The sequence below is a fragment of the Schistocerca gregaria genome, chromosome 2, assembly GCF_023897955.1.
Source record: "Schistocerca gregaria isolate iqSchGreg1 chromosome 2, iqSchGreg1.2, whole genome shotgun sequence".
Taxonomy (NCBI): domain Eukaryota; kingdom Metazoa; phylum Arthropoda; class Insecta; order Orthoptera; family Acrididae; genus Schistocerca; species Schistocerca gregaria.
This window is the reverse complement of record NC_064921.1, coordinates 445,897,132-445,916,227: the sequence shown is the minus strand read 5'-3', so window position 1 is coordinate 445,916,227 and position 19,096 is coordinate 445,897,132. Positions and strand designations below refer to the sequence as shown.

Below are 19,096 nucleotides of genomic sequence, written 5' to 3'. Positions count from 1 at the left end.
CCCGCAACGTGTAAGAATGAGGAAGTACATGTGACAACTAAATTAAATCATTTAGCTCAAAGTCGAATGAGCCTGTAACTCTCAAAGCATGTATTAGGTGCCACCTGGCAGCTTCCCCTAGTAAAAGCTGTATTTCGTCAGCTCCATATATATTCCAGGAACGTTTGAGCAGTACCTCGTACTTGTCAATATTTCAGTTGATTCACTCGGGACTTAAAGTCACAACACTCAAAAATAATTCATCACATGACAATGATGGCTCAAACCTCCCACAAACTGTGACACATTTCAGTCAAATATTCATTAATTTGAGTTACAGAAATCACATGGAAGTAATCAATATTACTATTGATTCTGCGTGCGTGTTCATACAGATACACACATTCTTGTGAACAGCAGAATTTTAACTAAAGAGAATATTGGAAGCACATATGGTCTATGCTTTTTGGGTTGGCCAGGACTGGGCACATACTGGAGGACTTGGAGTGATGCATGCCAGTTTAAAAACAGACATATGAAGAAATTTTTATTTCAGATGTTATTCAATCATTTAATAGACGGTTACGTAAAATTTTAGTTTATGAAAAAGTGGTAATCCAGTAATTTAGCTAAGCTTATAGAATCACTTTGTCTGCACTGGTAGTAATGTACTCAAGATTACAGGTGCAACATTGTAAATTGTTCTACATAATGATAAATTATTCAGAATCGTAGTGCTTCAGTTGGTGAAGGGTGTGCGACGTGGTCCAGGAAGAATAGAGTAATAGTAGTCCAGTGTCCAAGTTCATAATGTAACAATCCGAATAGCAAAATTGACAATACAGAATTATGGTGGTATGGAACTTTCAGTGCTAATTACCTTGTAAGTTAGTTTCATGTAAAATAAAGTACTTCACTGTAAAATTGGGATGCCAGTTTTGTAATGAATAGTTACTTCCTTCACAAATGTACACTAGCTCACGTGATGTGAAAAATTCAACTATGAATGTTTTTCTGCTTAAGATTCTTGAAGTGGAAACTAATTACAGTGTTGGACTCATCACAGTGAAAGTAAGTTTCTGAGAACAGAAACTTGCCATCGCACTCCCCTCAGATTTAGTGGTACAGTGACCCAGTGGATAGGCTGTCAACACAGATGAGTATGAAAATAGGAAGAAGGTGTACTGAACTATGAACATAGAAGCAAAGAGGAATGGTGAATGGTCGAAGATGAAGGTATGAAACATTGATGGATATAACTAGGCATGTTATCATTGGTATGTAGTCACTGTGTTGGCTGCAAAGGGGGAGATCAGTGTTCAAATTTCCCTCATGCCCCTCCGCCCATAGAATTATGAATTGTCCACCTGGTCATTGACTTGTTTGCATCATGGTGTAATGTCTGTCTGCAGTAGCTAGGTATAAGGACGGTACCTCCAGATGTAAAATTCATTTCCTTTGTTGTAGTATACTTCAACACTTGTTTGTTTTTTTCAGTTCTGTGAGAAAGGTCCATGTGACGTCTCGCCTACTCTCTCTGTGCATCACATTGACTTGCAATGGTAATAGTCTTAGCTTGTGACTCACATTCTATAACCAATGTAAAGTATGACAGTAGCCAAGACTACAGAGGGAGAGCAGGTATATGAATGTCTGGATAGTAAGTTTGTGATTTTATGGGGAAAAAAGTGGGACATGAGGGAGGTTTGTACATGAATCTCCCACTTCGCAGTCCAACACAGTGACAACATGATATCATAGTTTATGCAAGTTACTCGTGTTGCACAACTTAGTCTTGGACCATTCACTGTTTCTATTTTGCTTCATTTTTTCTCGGTTCAGGAAACCTCTTCCTGTTTTCACACTTCATGTGTGTTCAGTTTTTGACAATTGAGCCACTAGAATATTTTACCACTAAATCTCAGAAGGGGTGGGGGGCTGGGGGTGGAAAAAGAGGGCAGGGAGGGGGAAAGACAGGTCAGTGCATTGGCAGAAGCAGCATTTTTACAGTGAGTAGGTACCTATCCCTTTCCTTGTATTGTTGATATTCCACTCTGGAGTTGCTTTTGTTTGACTAATAGGTTTAGAGGAAGCAAAGCACAATCAAAGTTTTCAAATATTTTGGTACATGTCATACTTGCAAAACAATGATAATTAGCATAATCACTGGGAAGAAAAAATACTGGTTATCAGAGGTGGAAGGCATGACAAGTGGAATAGTTCCAACTTGTTATGTCACAAAAGGCACCTCCATCACTCAGCAGACTCCAGGATGAGAGGGACTTAACCTGTTTCAAGAATGAGGAGAGGCAAACCTTTGACAAACATGATCTACCTGTCCATAATGTGTGGATGATCTCCAGAGGGTGGTGAAAAAAGAAACAATTGAGCATGTCTTGAAACAATCTTCTGAAGCATTTCATGAAATCATTGTCTGCGAAATTTGGAACCCAGTCTGGGGATGTGAGGGCATATAGTGCTAGGGAGTGGCTGTAATCTTGAAGTAGTTATCAGTGTACTGATAATATGACTGACTTCAGCTGCTTCACAAACATTTCACTTCAGAGGGCCCTAGTTGTATTTGCCCCTCCCCTTCTTGGAGGTGCTCTTATACAGGGTGGAGGAAAAATTGTCATGAAATTTTAACCCTGGATAGCTGATGCCAGTAGGAACCAAAATCTGACGTTTTGTAGGTTGACAACGCATCATTTTTAAACTACAGAAACTCAGCGCCACACTTTCAGATTGACCGTGGGATTGTTCAGATTGACCGTGGGATTGCCCTGTTGCCGTTCATCAGTTGATGTACTGTGCTATGGTTGTCAATTCACGGATTCAAATGTCCCTCACCCTGTCACTTCCCCAACACGATACACACACATGATGATACACACACGTCAAGTAGGTCTTGCTGTTTCTCTCCATCTCACATCAGAGGTATTTACATGTAAGCTTTGCTTTGAGGCACCTACGCACACAGTAAGCTGGTGGCACATTATTTGTTTGAGAACAAGATATGCTTTTTGTTTATGAACTAGCTGATGATAATACCCATGAAGTTTGACGATTGTATGAGGAATGATACAAACAGTAGGACGCCATTCACACCCAAAAACGTTTACAGCAATTCACCGGCGACTTGGCAAAACAGGCTGGTTAGTGGGATATCATGGTGATGGGCGAAAGACCTGGAATATGACAGGATGCTGCATTTGAAGAGACTGTTCTCGTGCGCTTCGGGGAAGCACCTACGACAAGTACTCAAGTGTTGGACACGACATGCGGGTCACTCATCGGTTAGTGTGAGAGGTTTTGAAGGATGATGGTGGGCATCCATTTAGTTTCCACCCTGTCCAAGACATAAATCCTACAGTGGACTATGAGCACAGTGTAGGGTTTTGTTAGTGGTATCTGTGATGTGTTGCACGAGATCCCAACTTCCCCATCATTATGTATTATATCAGCGATTTCACCTTCCATCAGGATGGCCTTTATGACACTTGAAACGTTAATTACTGGGCAAGGGGAAATCCTCACACTATTTGCACCCATGGACACCAGGAACTATTTTTGCTCAACATTTGGGCAGGCATTGTGGGTGACCATCTGATTAGGCAAAGTCCGTGTACCACCTCGACTTACTGGGGCAAATTACCTTCACTTTTTGCAAGAAACACTACTTGGCCTACTGGAAGATGTTTCCCTGGACATACGGCTACGCATGTGTTTGCAGCATGATGGGGCGCCTGCATGGCTGGGTAAATGGCAAGATGTTCTTGCAGGACATGGCCCTGTTCTTGCAGGACATGGCCCCCGTGATCACCAGGCCTGAAGCCATTGGACCTTTTCCTGTGAGGGGTATTCTTCAAGGTTATAGTTCACCCACCTGGACACAAACTACCTAGAAATGAAGAGGAATTAATGGATTGTATTCAACATGCCACCAATCATATCAGGGCAATGCCAGGAATCTTTGAAAGAGTTCGGCAAAACACCATTCGACTTTACCAAGCTTATCACATCAGAGGGTCGCAAGTTTGGGCTCGTGCTTTAAGTAAACACTGTCCTAACTACAAAAAAAGGCCCTTTTCAGGGCCAACCAATTTGTAAGACTTCCTGTACATGAACTAACAGCTGTTGACTGGTTTGTTCCTGGTATATCTTATCATGAAACTACAGTGGATGTGTCGGGATACTGGTGGATTCGTCCTAAGGGTCCCCAGAGTGGAAAGCTGGCGCGCTACCACAGTGTGTGCGGGCTGCCTTGATACGTCGCGATCTCCAGCAGGCAAAGCATTCACGGTCATGGGTTGTCCAGAGCATCCAACAAGAGGGCAATCCCACAACCAATCTGAGCGCATGGCAGCCAGTTTCCATAGTTTAAAAATTGTGCATTGCCAGCTTTACAGGACACTAGTAATTTTGGTTCATACTGGCATCAGCTATGCAGGGTTAAAATTTTGTGACACAATTTTTCTCCACCCTTTATAGAGATCTTGACAACCCAGAAGATTGGCTGTGTGATTTTCCAAGGGACATTTGTGTTGAACAGATAGCTGACTAGAGGCAATGGATACTTCCACTTAAGTGACAGCCTCTTCCTTTCTGTATGTTTTGGTTTATTACGTTGCACTTGTTTCTCTCCTCTTGCCAAAATTTGTGCATATATTTCACAAACAGGGTGACTCACTATTGCCACAAAAAATAACTCCAAAAGGATGATAGGAGCTGAAAAGTTTGTGGGACAAAAGTTGCATGGGACAGCAGAGGCCATAATATGATGGTTTTTGTTGCTAGGTGGGCAGCTGCAGAGAGATGGTCAACTTTGATTTTTAAATGGGGTACTATAGTTTGGTAGTCTCTGATAGCGACTACTGAGACGAATCCAATGATGTGTAACAATAACTTCTTGGAAGGCCAACGAAGGTCACATAGGTGGCATGAACATCGATTGACAGTAAATAAAATCAAATTAATAAATGTGTCATTCCTCTGAATCTGAAGTTGAGTCCATCGGCAAATTCAATTTAATGCATACAATCCATACCATTTAATTCTTGGGGGAGACTGATATGGTAAGGATGATGCAGTGGTGATGCGGAACACAAACAACACTACTCTGGCTCATGCCAGATTCCCTTGCGATTTGACTCAAACTAACACAAGGATCTCGGACCACAGTGGCAAGAGTACCAGTTTCCTTTTCCTTTTTAGTAACTTTACTTTGTTGGATATGTTTCTGTTGTGTTAAAGATCCAGTTGTTCTCCATTTATCATATGCACTTTTAAATGTACAACGTATGTGAGTCGCTAGCTCTCACTGAATTTCGTTGGGATTCTGCAGAAATGAGAAGCATATAGACTTGTTCTTCGAAGGAATACATCATTCCAATTCACTTCACAGGGAATCGCCATATTACATGCTTGATCTGTTGTAAAATTTTGTGTAGTGAATTTTAAGACTGTGTGTAATATTGGGCTTATATTTTTAAAGTGTTTAAAGTGTGTTTGGCTCATGCCTCCATCTGTCATAAACAGTTCTCAGTGCAGTGTTAGTGCATGAAATATCACCAAATATCAAATTAAACAAAGCATAGTTTTTCTGTGTTACATGTTGTTGTATTAAAGCCTTAGTGATTTACCGTGGATTTACATAAGTGAAGTGTGAAAAATAAGTATACTAAAAGTTAAGCTATTCTGAATCTGTTGCAAACATTTGTTACTGAAAATACGCAGCACCAGAGGTTGAATTTGCATGTAAGAACCTTGTCAGCATTTGCTTTTTTGTATTTAATTACAAGCAGTAAAGAATTGTGATTTAGATACTTAGATCGCAGTTGGATTGGTAGTCCACTATCACGAAAGGCTACTACACTTGCATTCTGTAAATTTTCTTTAGAATGTATGATAGAATCATGTTGTGGTTTAATTTATTTTCTTTATGCATGTAAACTTTTGTTCGATTTTGTTTTGTTGCTTGATTATCGTGTTTTATTACTTGTAGTTCTCGCATCAAGAATCGTCCCTATCACAGTAATAATCACAGGAACTATCCAGCGCTGCCATCTCCATCTCGGTAAGGGTTTCCCTTGAGAAAATTTTTAATGTGGATCTGGTTGGCTTTGCCTTTAATTTGTTTGACTGTTAACATTGTTCTTAATGTGGCTTAACTATAATAGTAAGAGAATATACTTGACAACTAACATTTTGTGTGTGTGTGTGTGTGTGTGTGTGTGTGTGTGTGTGTGTGTGTGTGTGTTGCTTAAAGTATTTTACTACTGATGATGATTTTTAAAGCATGTATTATTTCAATTAATATTGTTGAAAGCTTTCTCTAAATCTAACACCGTGAGCGTAGGTTTGCTTTTAACCCATCTACTTATACGAATTGTAGTTCATCTATTGCATTGTAATGTTGTATGGCCCAAACTGCCCATCCGTATGATGAGTGTGTACCAGACTCCTTCTGTAAATAATTTGTTCTGGTATTTTGTAACCTGACTTGTTAAACTGATAGTTATGTAATATTAGCACCTGAAATCATGTGACTTTTCTTTGGGATTGGGGTTGTTACATTCTTCTTGAAGCAACAGGGTGCTTCAGCTGTGTCATATCTTCCATATCACATGGGATAGTTTTGTCTTCAGTGGTTTTCCCTAAGATCTCAATAATTCTGAGGTAATAAAATTGACTCCAGGTGCTTGTTTACACTTGGTTTGTTTAGTGCTCTGTCAAATCCCTCTTGCAGTAGTTTTTTCCCCACCTGATAGTGTGCTTCTTTCTTTTTCATGATATTATCTTTGAAATCCAAACTGTAAGTTTGGCAACTGAAAGATAGTTTTTTTGGAGGGGTTGAAAAAGAAAATCAGCCAACCAGTTGTAAGTGAAGGTTTATTGGAACCTTTGACCTAGGTTCAAGAATTTTAAAATTTTCATCTCCAGAATGTGTAATATACCATAAAATTATATTATTGGCTACAACACCGTTTGAAACAAAACAGAGTAGTAACAAATGTTCAATAGAAAATTATAATGTAAGCTAATGCATATGTTAAATCACGAACTAATGAAGTCGGAGGAACACAAATAACCACGTGTGATGGCTTAAGACTGCAGCAACATAGTATTTCTGGTGCAAAGACTAAATGCCAAGTATAGTGGCCCATTAACATAAAGCTCTTGTCTTTGTAAAAGTTGATTTGTTTATAAGAAGACACAATGATGGCATGGCTGAAGTCAACTGCCCAAATGTACAGTCACTAGTTAAGGAGAGCTACATGAAGAGTTCATTAAATATGTGTGCATATGTAGTGTGCCTAGACTGCATTGAGTAGATTAAGTAATTTAAAATGGAAAAACAAGATTGTGTTGTGTAAGGTGGAATGCCACCTAAAAACATTCTTGTAAGGAGAAAACCTGCAACGATATTTTGCCATTCATGTGGTAAATAGTGTTATTAAAAATAAACAAGAATATTTGAAGAAAGGGGGGGGGTGGAGATAGGGACTATGAACTAGCATCCGTTAAGTGGATTGCCAAAAACCTTTATTTTCTCTTTTTTTTAATTAGTATTGGCTTTCCATCTAAGCTCTTGTGCTCATAAAAGTGCTTCCGTTTTGTCCAGATTTTCTTGTACATGCCTACTACAACCATTACTTGCTACATTATATTTTCTCTTTCCTCGTAATGACTATCTCAGGTGTTGTCAAAGAACTTCCGTTGGGCTTCCTTTTGATTATTTGATCCTTTGCTGCCTTCAGTATTTCATCTCAGTTATCAGCTTGCCTTCTGTAGTTTTCTTTTACCCTTTTCAGTCAGTCATTGCATATTACTCCTTTAAAATCTACACAGTTAATTATTATTCATGTCCCAACTCCTCAATTTGCTACATGTCTGCAGTTTCTTCACTTTTAATCTCTTACATGTATACATATGTCTTTCATGGTCCTTAAGTGTAGTATCAGCACTGATTCAATAGTGCTTTGTGCAAAATTCTATCGGGCATATTTTCTCTTTCATTTGTTTCCCTCAGTACATGTTCTAGAAATTTCCATCTTTTCCTTTTCCTGCTTTTGAATTCCATTCTCCCATCACAAATTTTTCTCTCTTGATGATCTGAGTAATTTCTTTTATCTCATCATTTTTTTCAGTTTCATCATCTCCAGATCGAGTAGACATAATAGCTTTTCTGCTATGGTGGGTTTTTGCTTAGTGTCTAATTTTTTGTAATATGGTATGTGTGCTTGATGTGTATTCTATACTGCCTCAAAATGTGGGTGTGCTGGTTTTGAGGTTCAACACTTAACTGGAACTCAGTAAGGCAGTAAATATAGGTCCACTAGGTTTTCCTAGCTGCAGTGTTCCTTTGCTCAGCATCTGTAATCCCTACTGTGTGCTGTTGATGGGATGCTTATTGTGCACCTTAACAAAGATGTTCACGAACCCCTTGGGATGAGATTTTGCATTTTGTTGTGGTTTGCAACACATTCTGCAGTAGAGGTGATTTAAACAATCTATTGTATTGTTGAAACAAAGTTCTTTTTTGGTGCATATGTAATACACACTGTGAACTAAAGGCTGCTGAAGCTCACTATTTGAGTAATAATAACCCTTAAGTCATGAATGTGCCATGTTAAAAGCAAGCAGGAGAACATTTCTCTTCTTAAGACAGTTTGGAGCAGTGGTGTTGCAGTAGACACAATAACATTCCCAGGGTTTGATATCATGGTCTTAAATTTAAATGGGAGGAGAAAGTGAGCAGCCAGCAAATTTTGTCGTGCTGCCAACTGTCTGAATATATACCACATACCTTGACTTCCTACAAAGATCCGTCTTCAAACATACTGTCGTTGCAAGGTTCACTTTTGATTTTGACTACCTGTTCCTCAACATTAAACACAATTTCCTCCTTACTTGTTACTCACCTTAACAAACAGTTAATCACAAGCAGTAACAATAAAACTTTATGTTTAAATTGTCCCAGTGTCAGTTGCTGTTGCTGCTGATAGGAGTCATCTGTTACTGCTTCTTCTCTTAACTCACTCGTCTGTATGTTGAGTTGTTTACATTCTGTAACCCTTTTCTCCCACCCCCATCTGGCTGGTTGCTCATTGGCTGCCGCTCTGTCCAAAATAGTGCCAACCTTCCAGTTCTGTATAGGTTGAAATCCTCATACTATGGCATGATCCATTTAGTGGTTCAATTTTGTTTCTGTCCTCCACATTCAGTATGCTAAATGCGTCCTGTGCACACTTTTTTTTTACTTAAAATTTTGTTAAAAGTCATAGCCTCTGCGACCCCATTTCATGTTTTCCAATGCCACTTCTGATCTTACATTCACTACCCCCAAGTTCATAAATCACTTAGTACTTTCCATAAATGTGTACGTCAATTTCTGACTGTACCAGAGTGGAACAATTCCTCACCTGGAAAGGTTGTTTGTAGGAGATGGTCGGTGCATGCCTCTTGTAATATCCTAGATGTGACAGCAATAAATGTGTGGATTATCTACAATCAAATAACCAAAAGTTACAGGAAGAGTGTCTTTGTCTTCAGCCAGTAAATGAACTCCCAAATAAGAAACAGAGGGATAGCAGCAAGAAATCCATTCAAATGAAGCAGCAACGGTGGAATTTTGCAAGTGAAAAAGCAAAAGAAAGTCCGATTAGAATGTGCACAAAAACATGCCCCTGTGAGAAGTGCAAAAATCTGTCTGTAGGAAAATGTGTATGAAAAGGCACAATAATGTGCTTGAAGAGTGATTTCAGTGTTTAGAAATAAATGAAGAGATATTAAGAAAGGCCATGTTTCTGGGTAGAAGTGAAAAATTTTGTTTCCAAAACAGTACAGTGTTTGAATTTAGAGTTAAAGCTTTGATTGAAACACACAGTGAGATACAAAATACAGGTCGTACCTTGACCACACTGTGAATTTTTAATACAAGTCTCATTAAGGGCCTGACAACTCCAACATGTGAGATGGCTAATACAGTTTTTGTTGCAATTTTGGTACCACACCTGTCTGTAGTAGTTAAACTGAAACTCTTTAGTAAATGGATACTGGATGATATTTGCTTAATGATACACACACAACAATTACATCACTTTTTTACACATTTATTATCATCAGTGCTCTGTTGTTGGGATGGTGATGAACTTTCTTAACTTCGTAAGATAGTCACCATTTTAGCTTTTGCAATCAAGAGTCCAGTAGTTGGATTCATCAGATAAATTGTAACCTTTTTGAAGTGCAGTTTTTTTAGAAACATGGCCCAAGAATTAATAGTAGCTCCAAGCAGTCACAAAAACAATGTTTTGTGGCACAGAACACAGTTCACATTTAGAGCACATGTCACAGTTAATATAGTGACTTTCAGTAATCCAGCTAAGAAAGTTTTGCAACAGTATTTCATATAGTCCAGTCCTACGCGCAACAATCATTCGTAAAAATCACAGTAATAGTGTGTGACACCCTCCTACCGGTCACAACATAATTCGGAAAAGTATTCACAAACTTTTAATTAAAGAAGTGACTTAAAAGTTCTTAGGCACTGACAGTACTGATTTTTGCAGATTCCTATATGCTTACTTTAGGAAACAGGTTTAACATAGATGTTGCTCATTTACTTGCTCGACTGGGACTGATGATTTTGGGTGACATGAGATTATTTAAAGAGTGGTGTATGAACGGATCATTATTTTGGAAACTACACAATCATATTAACTGCTAGGTTAGATTCTGCTTCTCAGGATGGACTAGAAGTTTTAACAATAAATTTGTTTAATAATCCGGTGATGTCACAAACTGGAAATGTTTATGAAACCATTTTGTGCATCCACTTGAGGAATACCTTATTTACAGGTAAGTGTTACATCAAAAGTTGAGATAAATGGTACAGCAATCTTAACAACTTCAGGGATACAGAATCGCCTATCCCCGCGATCCTCTTCTCAGGCGTCCATCAGAGAAACGTTCCGGACCCCGGCTTCCGAGGTCCGGCGTTCCAAAACGGACGCCGCGCGTGAGGACCTTCTTCGGGTCCAGCCCACCATCCACGTGCCTCATCGGACTTCCAAGAAGGCCTCCAAGAAGAAGTCTTTATCCCCCTTTCCACCCCAGCGCATTTCGTCTGAAGCTCCATCCGTGAGTCGCTGCTCCCGGCCGTCCGTCCTCAGTTTCACCGGGACGCCAGCCGTCAGCGAATGATGCTGCCCCTCCTACCCAACCCAGGAATGCGGCCGCAGCTGGCGATGAATTGATGGAACAGGATCCGCCTCCCGCCGGTTGTAGCGTTGTTCCCTCGAAACCTGGCCCTCCGCGGCCATCGAGGTGACCAGCTCTTCCCCGTTTCATTCCCCCTTTTTTTCTGACTAGCGATGGCTTTGTTACATTGGAATATAAGAGGTATTCGATCTAATCGGGAGGAATTACAACTGCTCCTCCGCCTGCACTGTCCGCTCGTCCTTGGTCTCCAGGAAACCAAGTTGCGCCCAACTGACCGTATTGCTTTTACCCACTATACCTCGGTGCGGTCTGACCTCACCCCTGTGGACGGTATTCCGGCTCTTGGTGGAGTCATGTTGCTCGTTCGGGGCGATGTCTATTACCATCCCATCCCATTAACCACCCCACTCCAAGCAATAGCTGTCCGTATTACTCTTTCTGCCTTTACTTTTTCTGTTTGTACTGTCTACACTCCATCGTCATCCGCAGTTAGTCGGGCTGACGTGATGCACCTGATTGTTCAGCTTCCTCCGCCGTTTTTATTGTTTGGCAACTTCAATGCCCATCATCCCCATTGGAGCTCTCCTGCATCCTGTCAGATAGGCTCCCTCTTGGCAGATGTCTTCAACCATCTCAATCTTGTCTGCCTCAATACTGGCGCCCCGACTTCCCTCTCGGACTCTACTCATACCTACTCCCACTTGGACCTCTCGATCAGTTCTACCACTCTTGCTTGTCGGTTCAAGTGGTATGTCCTTTCTTACACCTATTCGAGCGACCATTTCCCCTGTGTCGTTCGTCTCCTGCACCACACCCCATCCCCACGTCCTTTGGGCTGGAACATACCGAAAGCTAACTGGGGACTTTACTCCTCCCTGGCGACCTTTCTGGACCACGATTTTCTCAGTTGTGACAGTCAGGTCAGATACCTCACGGCTGTTATCATCAATGCTGCCGAACGTTCCATTCCTCGTACTACCTCTTCTTCACGTCGCGTTTCCGTCCCCTGGTGGAATGAGGCTTGTAGAGACGCTATCTGTGCTCGACGACGTGCTTTACGCACCTTTCGCCGCCCTCCTACGTTGGCGAATTGTATCGGATACAAACGACTCCGAGCGCAGTGCCGTAGAGTCATCAAAGACAGCAAAAAAGCTTGTTGGGCCTCTTTCACCAGCTCCTTTAACAGTTTTACTCCCTCTTCTGTCATCTGGGGTGGCCTGTGCCGGCTGTCGGGCATTAAGGCCCGCTCCTCGGTACCTGGCCTGACATCAGGTAAGGAGGTACTTGTTGATCCTGTGGATGTCTCAAACGCCTTCGGCCGCTTTTTCGCGGAGGTCTCAAGCTCCGCCCATTACCACCCTGCCTTCCTTCCCGGGAAAGAGGCAGAAGAGGCTCGGCGACCTTCCTTCCACTCGCTGAATCTGGAAAATTATAATGCCCCCTTTACTATGCTGGAACTCGAACATGCACTTGCGCTGTCCCGGTCCCCTGCTCGGGGGCCAGATGCCATTACGTTCAGATGATGACGCACCTTTCTCCGGCAGGCAAAAGCTTTCTTTGTACCTACAATCGCGTCTGGACCAAAGGTCAAGTTCCCATGCGTTGGCGTAACGCCGTCGTTGTTCCTATACCCAAACCTGGGAAGGATAAACACCTTCCTTCTAGTTACCGCCCCATTTCTCTTAAAAGCTGTCTCTGTAAGGCGATGGAGCGCATGGTTAACACTCGGTTAGTTTGGATTCTTGAATCTCGACGGCTACTTACCAAAGTTCAATACGGCTTTCGTTGCCGCCGCTCCGCTGTTGACCACCTTGTGACCTTGTCAACATTCATCATGACCAACTTTTTGCAAAAGCGCCAAACGGTAGCCGTGTTCTTCAGTTTGGAGCAGGCTTATGATACTTGTTGGAGAGGAGGTATCCTCTGCACCATGCACAGGTGGGGTCTACGCGGTCGCCTGCCCCTTTTTATTGATTCCTTTTTAACAGATCGAAAGTTTAGGGTACGTGTGGGTTCCGTATTGTTCGACGTCTTCCTCCAGGAGAACGGAGTGCCTCAGGGCTCCGTCTTGAGCGTAGCCTTTTTTGCTATAGCGATCAATCCAGTTATGGATTGCATTCCACCTACTGTCTCAGGCTCTCTTTTTGTCGATGACTTCGCGATCTACTGCAGTGCCCAGAGAACATGCCTCCTGGAGCGCTGCCTTCAGCGTTGTCTTGACAGCCTATACTCATGGAGTGTGGCTAATGGCTTCCGGTTCTCTGAAGAGAAGACGGTTTGTATCAACTTTTGGCGATATAAAGTGTTCCTTCCGCCATCCTTACATCTCAGTACCGTTGTTCTCCCATTCGTGGAAACAACTAAGTTTCTAGGGCTCACACTGGACAGGAAACTTTGTTGGTCTCCACACGTCTCTTATTTGGATGCCCGTTGTACACGCTCCCTTAATGTCCTCAGAATTCTTAGTGATCCATCTTGGGGAACGGTTCGCAGTGTCCTGCTTCGCTTGTATCGCTCCATAGTCCGATCAAAGCTGGATTATGGGAGCCTCATCTGCTCGGCCATCCCTCTTACGCCGTCTCGACTCCATCCACCATCGGGGGCTACGTCTTGCGACCGGAGCATTCTACACTAGTCCCGTTGAGTCTTTATGCTGAAGCTGCCGAATTACCATTGACTTACCAGTGCGGCGTACTGCTTTGTCGGTATGCCTGCCGGCTGTTGTCAATGCCCGACCACCCCTCTTATCAGTCCTTCTTCGCCGATTCTCTCGACCGTCAGTATGGGTTATACATGTCTGCCCTGCTGCCCCCTGGAGTCCGCTTTCGTCGCCTGCTTCGACAATTGGATTTTGCCCTCCCTACCACCTTCAGAGAGGGTGAGAGCCCGACACCACCTTGGCTCCAGGCTCCGGTTCATATTCATCTCGACCTCAGCTTGCTCCCGAAGGAGGGTACTCCGGCTGCAGTGTATTGCTCACGGTTTGTCAAACTTCCTGCGCGACTTGCCAGTCACACCTTTATTTACACTGATGGCTCCAAAACTGAAGATGGTGTTGGCTGTGCCTTTGTCGTCGGGGCCGTCACCTTTAAATACCGGCTCCTCGACCAGTGTTCCAGCTTTACGGCCGAGCTTTTTGCTCTCCATCAGGCCGTTCAGTATGCCCGCCGCCACCGCCATTCATCGTATGTACGCTGCTCTGATTCACTCAGTGCTCTTCAGAGCCTTGGAGCTCCATATCCAGTCCATCCCTTGGTGCAATGGATCTAGCAGTCCCTCCATTCTTTTGCTGATGATGGCTGTCCTGTCAGCTTTCTGTGGGTTCCCGGCCATGTAGGAGTGCCTGGGAATGAGGCTGCTGATGCTGCAGCCAAGGCTGCAGTCCTCCTGCCTCGGCCAGCCTCCCATTGTGTCCCGTCATCTGACATTAGTGGGGTTGTTTGTAAGAGGCTTGTGTCATTGTGGTGGGATACTTGGTCATCAGTTCCAGGAAACAAGCTCCAGGCTGTAAAACTGTTCCCAACTGCTTGGACAACCTCCTCCCGACCATCTTGGTGAGAAGAGGTCCTTCTGACCAGGTTGCGGATTGGGCATTGCCGGTTTAGCCACCGCTACCTGCTCTCCAGTGACCCAGCCCCGCAGTGCCCTTGTGGTCATGCATTGACAGTGCACCACATTTTATTGTCGTGTCCCCGTTTTAGTCAATCTCGTGTTGTCCTGTCTCTGCCATCTACTTTACAGGATACTGTAGCGGATGACACTCAAGCAGCTGCTCGTGTTCTTCGTTTTATTATTTTGACTGGCTTGTCCAAAGACATCTAACTCTTTCACTTATTTTATCTGCATCTTTGTAAGAACTTTCTGGTGTTACAATTGTGACTGGGTGCTAATGACCTGGGTAGTTGAGTGCCCTTAAACACCCCCCCCCCCCAAAAAAAAAAAAAAAAGAAAAGAAAAAAAAAAAAACACACATTAAAGTTTGCTTTTATTTACACTGTTCCCCATATGGTTTGCTTTCCAAAACTTCTTTGAATGCTTTAGAGTCACCATCTCCCAGATACTTGACATAGCGAAAATTATACCACTCTGAAGAGTGATGAAAAATTTTTTTCACCCCAGCAACCTCCATGCCACCACTACCACCATAATAATTAGCAACACAGTCATCACCATGTTCATTTTTCACCCTGTCTATGCATATACAGTATTTAGACATTATTGCAACAGCAATAACCTTGCCAGTGTCAACACTAGTTTCTGTTAAAACACCATTGTTGGAGGTATGACCCTTTTTTTTTTGCCTTGTGCCATCAAAAGCTGCTGTGAGGTCACAACCATCATTTTTTCATTGCCTCTTCCACAGCTACCTGCTTTGGCTTCTGTGCTGCATCTTCAACTGCAGACCCTAGTACATAGTAAGCATCAAACTTTGAAGGTATACTTGGAAGATTTAGACCACCACATAGTATATCAACAGCTGCTTTGCTCTTACCAATTGCGCACAATCCATAAACTAATTTAATATTTACACTATAAAGTGCAGCCAGGCCAACATGGGATTCTACTTTCAGAGAAACGTTTTATTGACAATTTTTGCACCACACACTGTTTCCAAGAGCTTCACACAATATAATTATATCAATGAATTCAGAAACTTCTTTTCCTTTATCAAGTAAATTATATTTCTCTTCCAAATCTCTTAGTTTTTTATGAGAAGCATTGTTTTCGTTTGGAGTAAGCTCGTTCGTCAAATCAGTAGTACTGGACTCACATTTTCCAACAGTAATGAAGAACTGCTTTGCTTTTTTAATGAATCATTTCTTTTCTTTTGCCAGTTCACACACTTTTTAAACACTTTTTGGTCTAGCTCTAGGCATTTTCACTGAAATAAAGCACTAATACAAAATAACAACTATTTCTTTCATATAGCACACCATTTACAAACAACCCCATCACAAAGTCAAAGAGTAACTTGAAGAAACCAGAGGAAAACAATTTCAGACAAATAGTGTATAAAGAGTTGCTGAAAAGCAGGATATTTGAATTCATGTCACATAATGCACTGCCAAAATGTTTATGGTCAGCTATGAGAGACGTGTATAACTAAAGCGCAATACTTGATCTCACAAATCTATAAAAATAAAATAGTTATTACTGTAGTAGAGCATGTATGATATGTCAGTGTAAAGAGGAAACTTGACGGAATATAATGTCAATAAAACAAAAATTGATTTTTTAACCCAAAATCAGATTCCGTATCCCCTTAATCAAATAATAAAGTATGCGAAAATTAGGTCAACAAAAGTATAACAGGAAATGTTAGGATTAGCACTGAGGCAAGACCTGCAGTCAAAACGGTAACCACTTCTGATCTCAACTGTTAACAATTTCCCAAGTTAATTATTTCACAATATTTGAGCTAAGTTATTGAAAAATTGGAATGTCGAAGTTCATAATGTGTGGTGTCACTAAGTCCATAAATCATATCTTTAGATTGCCAACACTTCCTCAAACCCCCTACATTAGAAGGATCAAGACATTAAAAATATTACTCTCAATAATGAAAGTGAAACTCAGCTTAGACAACATTTAGAAATATTTGTGTGTATGCCACATATAAATTATGTAACTAACTTGACCCATGTAGGATAATAATTGAGGGGAGGGGAGTATTTAGTTAACAGAAGTTCGTATATAATAGCCAATGCAATGGAGTAATTTCAACTTTTGACATGTCTTGAGGGGTATCATATTTTCCACTGTCCAAATTCTGCAGGTGCCAAGTCATGGTAATACGGGGGTACTTCAAAACACCTCAACCAAATGAGTCCAAAAACTCCATGATGGCTAAGTCTGTCTGAGGACTGTGGCACTATATTACAATAAGCACACTCCTCCCATCAGCATTCTCTTCTTCCTTTTTGAATGACATTTTGAGTTTTTTAGGGTCTTGCAATATCATTGTGTGATGATGGTCTCCCACTGAGGCAGAAATTTGACCAAAATAGCCTTTTCAGTTCCAAAACACTAAAGTCATGATTTTTTGCTCAAAATTGTGGTTTAATTTTTGGCAGATGTTTAATTGGTGCAATGCCATTGTGCTGACTAGTCTTTTTGTACCGTGTAATAAACGAACCATCATCTCCAGTCACAGTACAGCTCAGAAAATCCTCACCTTCCTATTCAAATGACTCAAGAGCTTGCTGCACCCATTCACCAGTTTTTTCTTGTCCTGATCTGTCAGCCATTTTGGAACCCATTTAGTGCACAATTTCTGGTATCCTAGTGTTTTTGTGTTTCTGTCTTTTTCAAGGTGGGGCACAATGCACTCCATAATTTGATGGGTGAAAAGTAAAACAAAAAAACACAAAGGTAATTAAAAAGAGATTTCTGAAAACTACATTCAGTGCCATTTTATTCTCATCAGGTTTTGAAAATTATATCATCCGGATGACAACCTCGGTGAGCAATGCCCATATTGAGTCGTTCAAAAAAGTTTTAAAAAACTTTTCTCAGCATATCTTGCATTATTCCAGCGATGACATCTGTAATTGCCTTCTTAAGAGCTTCCAAGATCCTTGGTCAAACTTTGTAAACAGCTGCTTTGACGTATCCCCAAAGAAAAAAATGACGGGCTTAAATAAAGGGAGCAATGGGAGCCAAGTAACATCCCCTTGTAAGGAGATCAGGTGGCTGGGAAACTGTTCTTTCAGAATTTGGCATGAATGACGGACGGCCTGTTTAGTATCACTTGCAATTCTGTGTGAATCTCCTCAATTATTTAAAATTATTTTGTTCAGGGAATAAGTCACTTGGTGCCAGGTTAGTTGACTAGCACAGCTGAGGAACAACTATCATTTTGTTTTCACCAGAAACTCTTGGGTGATCAACGTAGTGCGTGATCTCAGATTGTCACGGTGGAGGAACCAGTCGCCCATGTGCCACTTTTGTTGGCCATTATCTTATGACACATCCTGTAAGACATCCCCACAACGTTGTTCATATCCTGGATGGTCTGATCACAATCTTCCAGCAACATTTTCAGTAGTAATACCAGTTGAGGGGTATCCTGAATGGAATCATCATCAAACGATTGTGTGCCATCTTGCAAAGTTAGAAGTTTGACTGTGAGGTAAGACGTCTTATCCAGACATATTGTGTTAATGTAGTGGTTTTTCAGAGTCTGGAAAAAAAAGTTTATGCAGGCATGTTGTTGCCAGGCACACATCATCGCAATTTCGCAAAACACACATCTATCACAGTCACACAAGCCTGCAACTCTCAAAGGATTTATGAGGTACCACCTAGCAGCGTTTAATTGTACAAGCTGGATTTCATCAGCTCCATGTAAATTCAAGGAACTTCTGGGTAGTACCCCAAACTCGACAATATCTCAGTTCTTTCAATCAGTAGGTTCACTCAGTAATTGAAGTCACAACACTCAACAATAAATCTGTCACATGACAAGGATAGCTCAAACCTCCCACAAACTGTGACACATTTCAGTCAAATATTCATTAATTTGAGTTACAGAAATCACATGGAAGTAATCAATATTACTATTGATTCTGCGTGCGTGTTCATACAGATACACACATTCTTGTGAACAGCAGAATTTTAACTAAAGAGAATATTGGAAGCACATATGGTCTATGCTTTTTGGGTTGGCCAGGACTGGGCACATACTGGAGGACTTGGAGTGATGCATGCCAGTTTAAAAACAGACATATGAAGAAATTTTTATTTCAGATGTTATTCAATCATTTAATAGACGGTTACGTAAAATTTTAGTTTATGAAAAAGTGGTAATCCAGTAATTTAGCTAAGCTTATAGAATCACTTTGTCTGCACTGGTAGTAATGTACTCAAGATTACAGGTGCAACATTGTAAATT

At 41.4% G+C, this 19,096-nt stretch overlaps 1 protein-coding gene across 3 annotated transcripts in view; it reads left to right on the top strand.

The window, feature by feature from the left end:
- The window catches only part of LOC126325417 (myeloid leukemia factor), a 135,999-nt gene that overhangs the window by 79,865 nt on the left and 37,038 nt on the right, over positions 1-19,096 (top strand). For 2 of the 3 annotated variants that reach the window (XM_049995172.1, XM_049995174.1), the window contains exon 6: positions 5,984-6,055. The exons of the other annotated variant lie outside the window; for it this stretch is intronic. In XM_049995172.1, the coding sequence (XP_049851129.1) occupies positions 5,984-6,055 (72 nt within the window). The remainder of the gene's footprint in view (positions 1-5,983; positions 6,056-19,096) is intronic. 3 annotated transcript variants of the gene reach the window in all.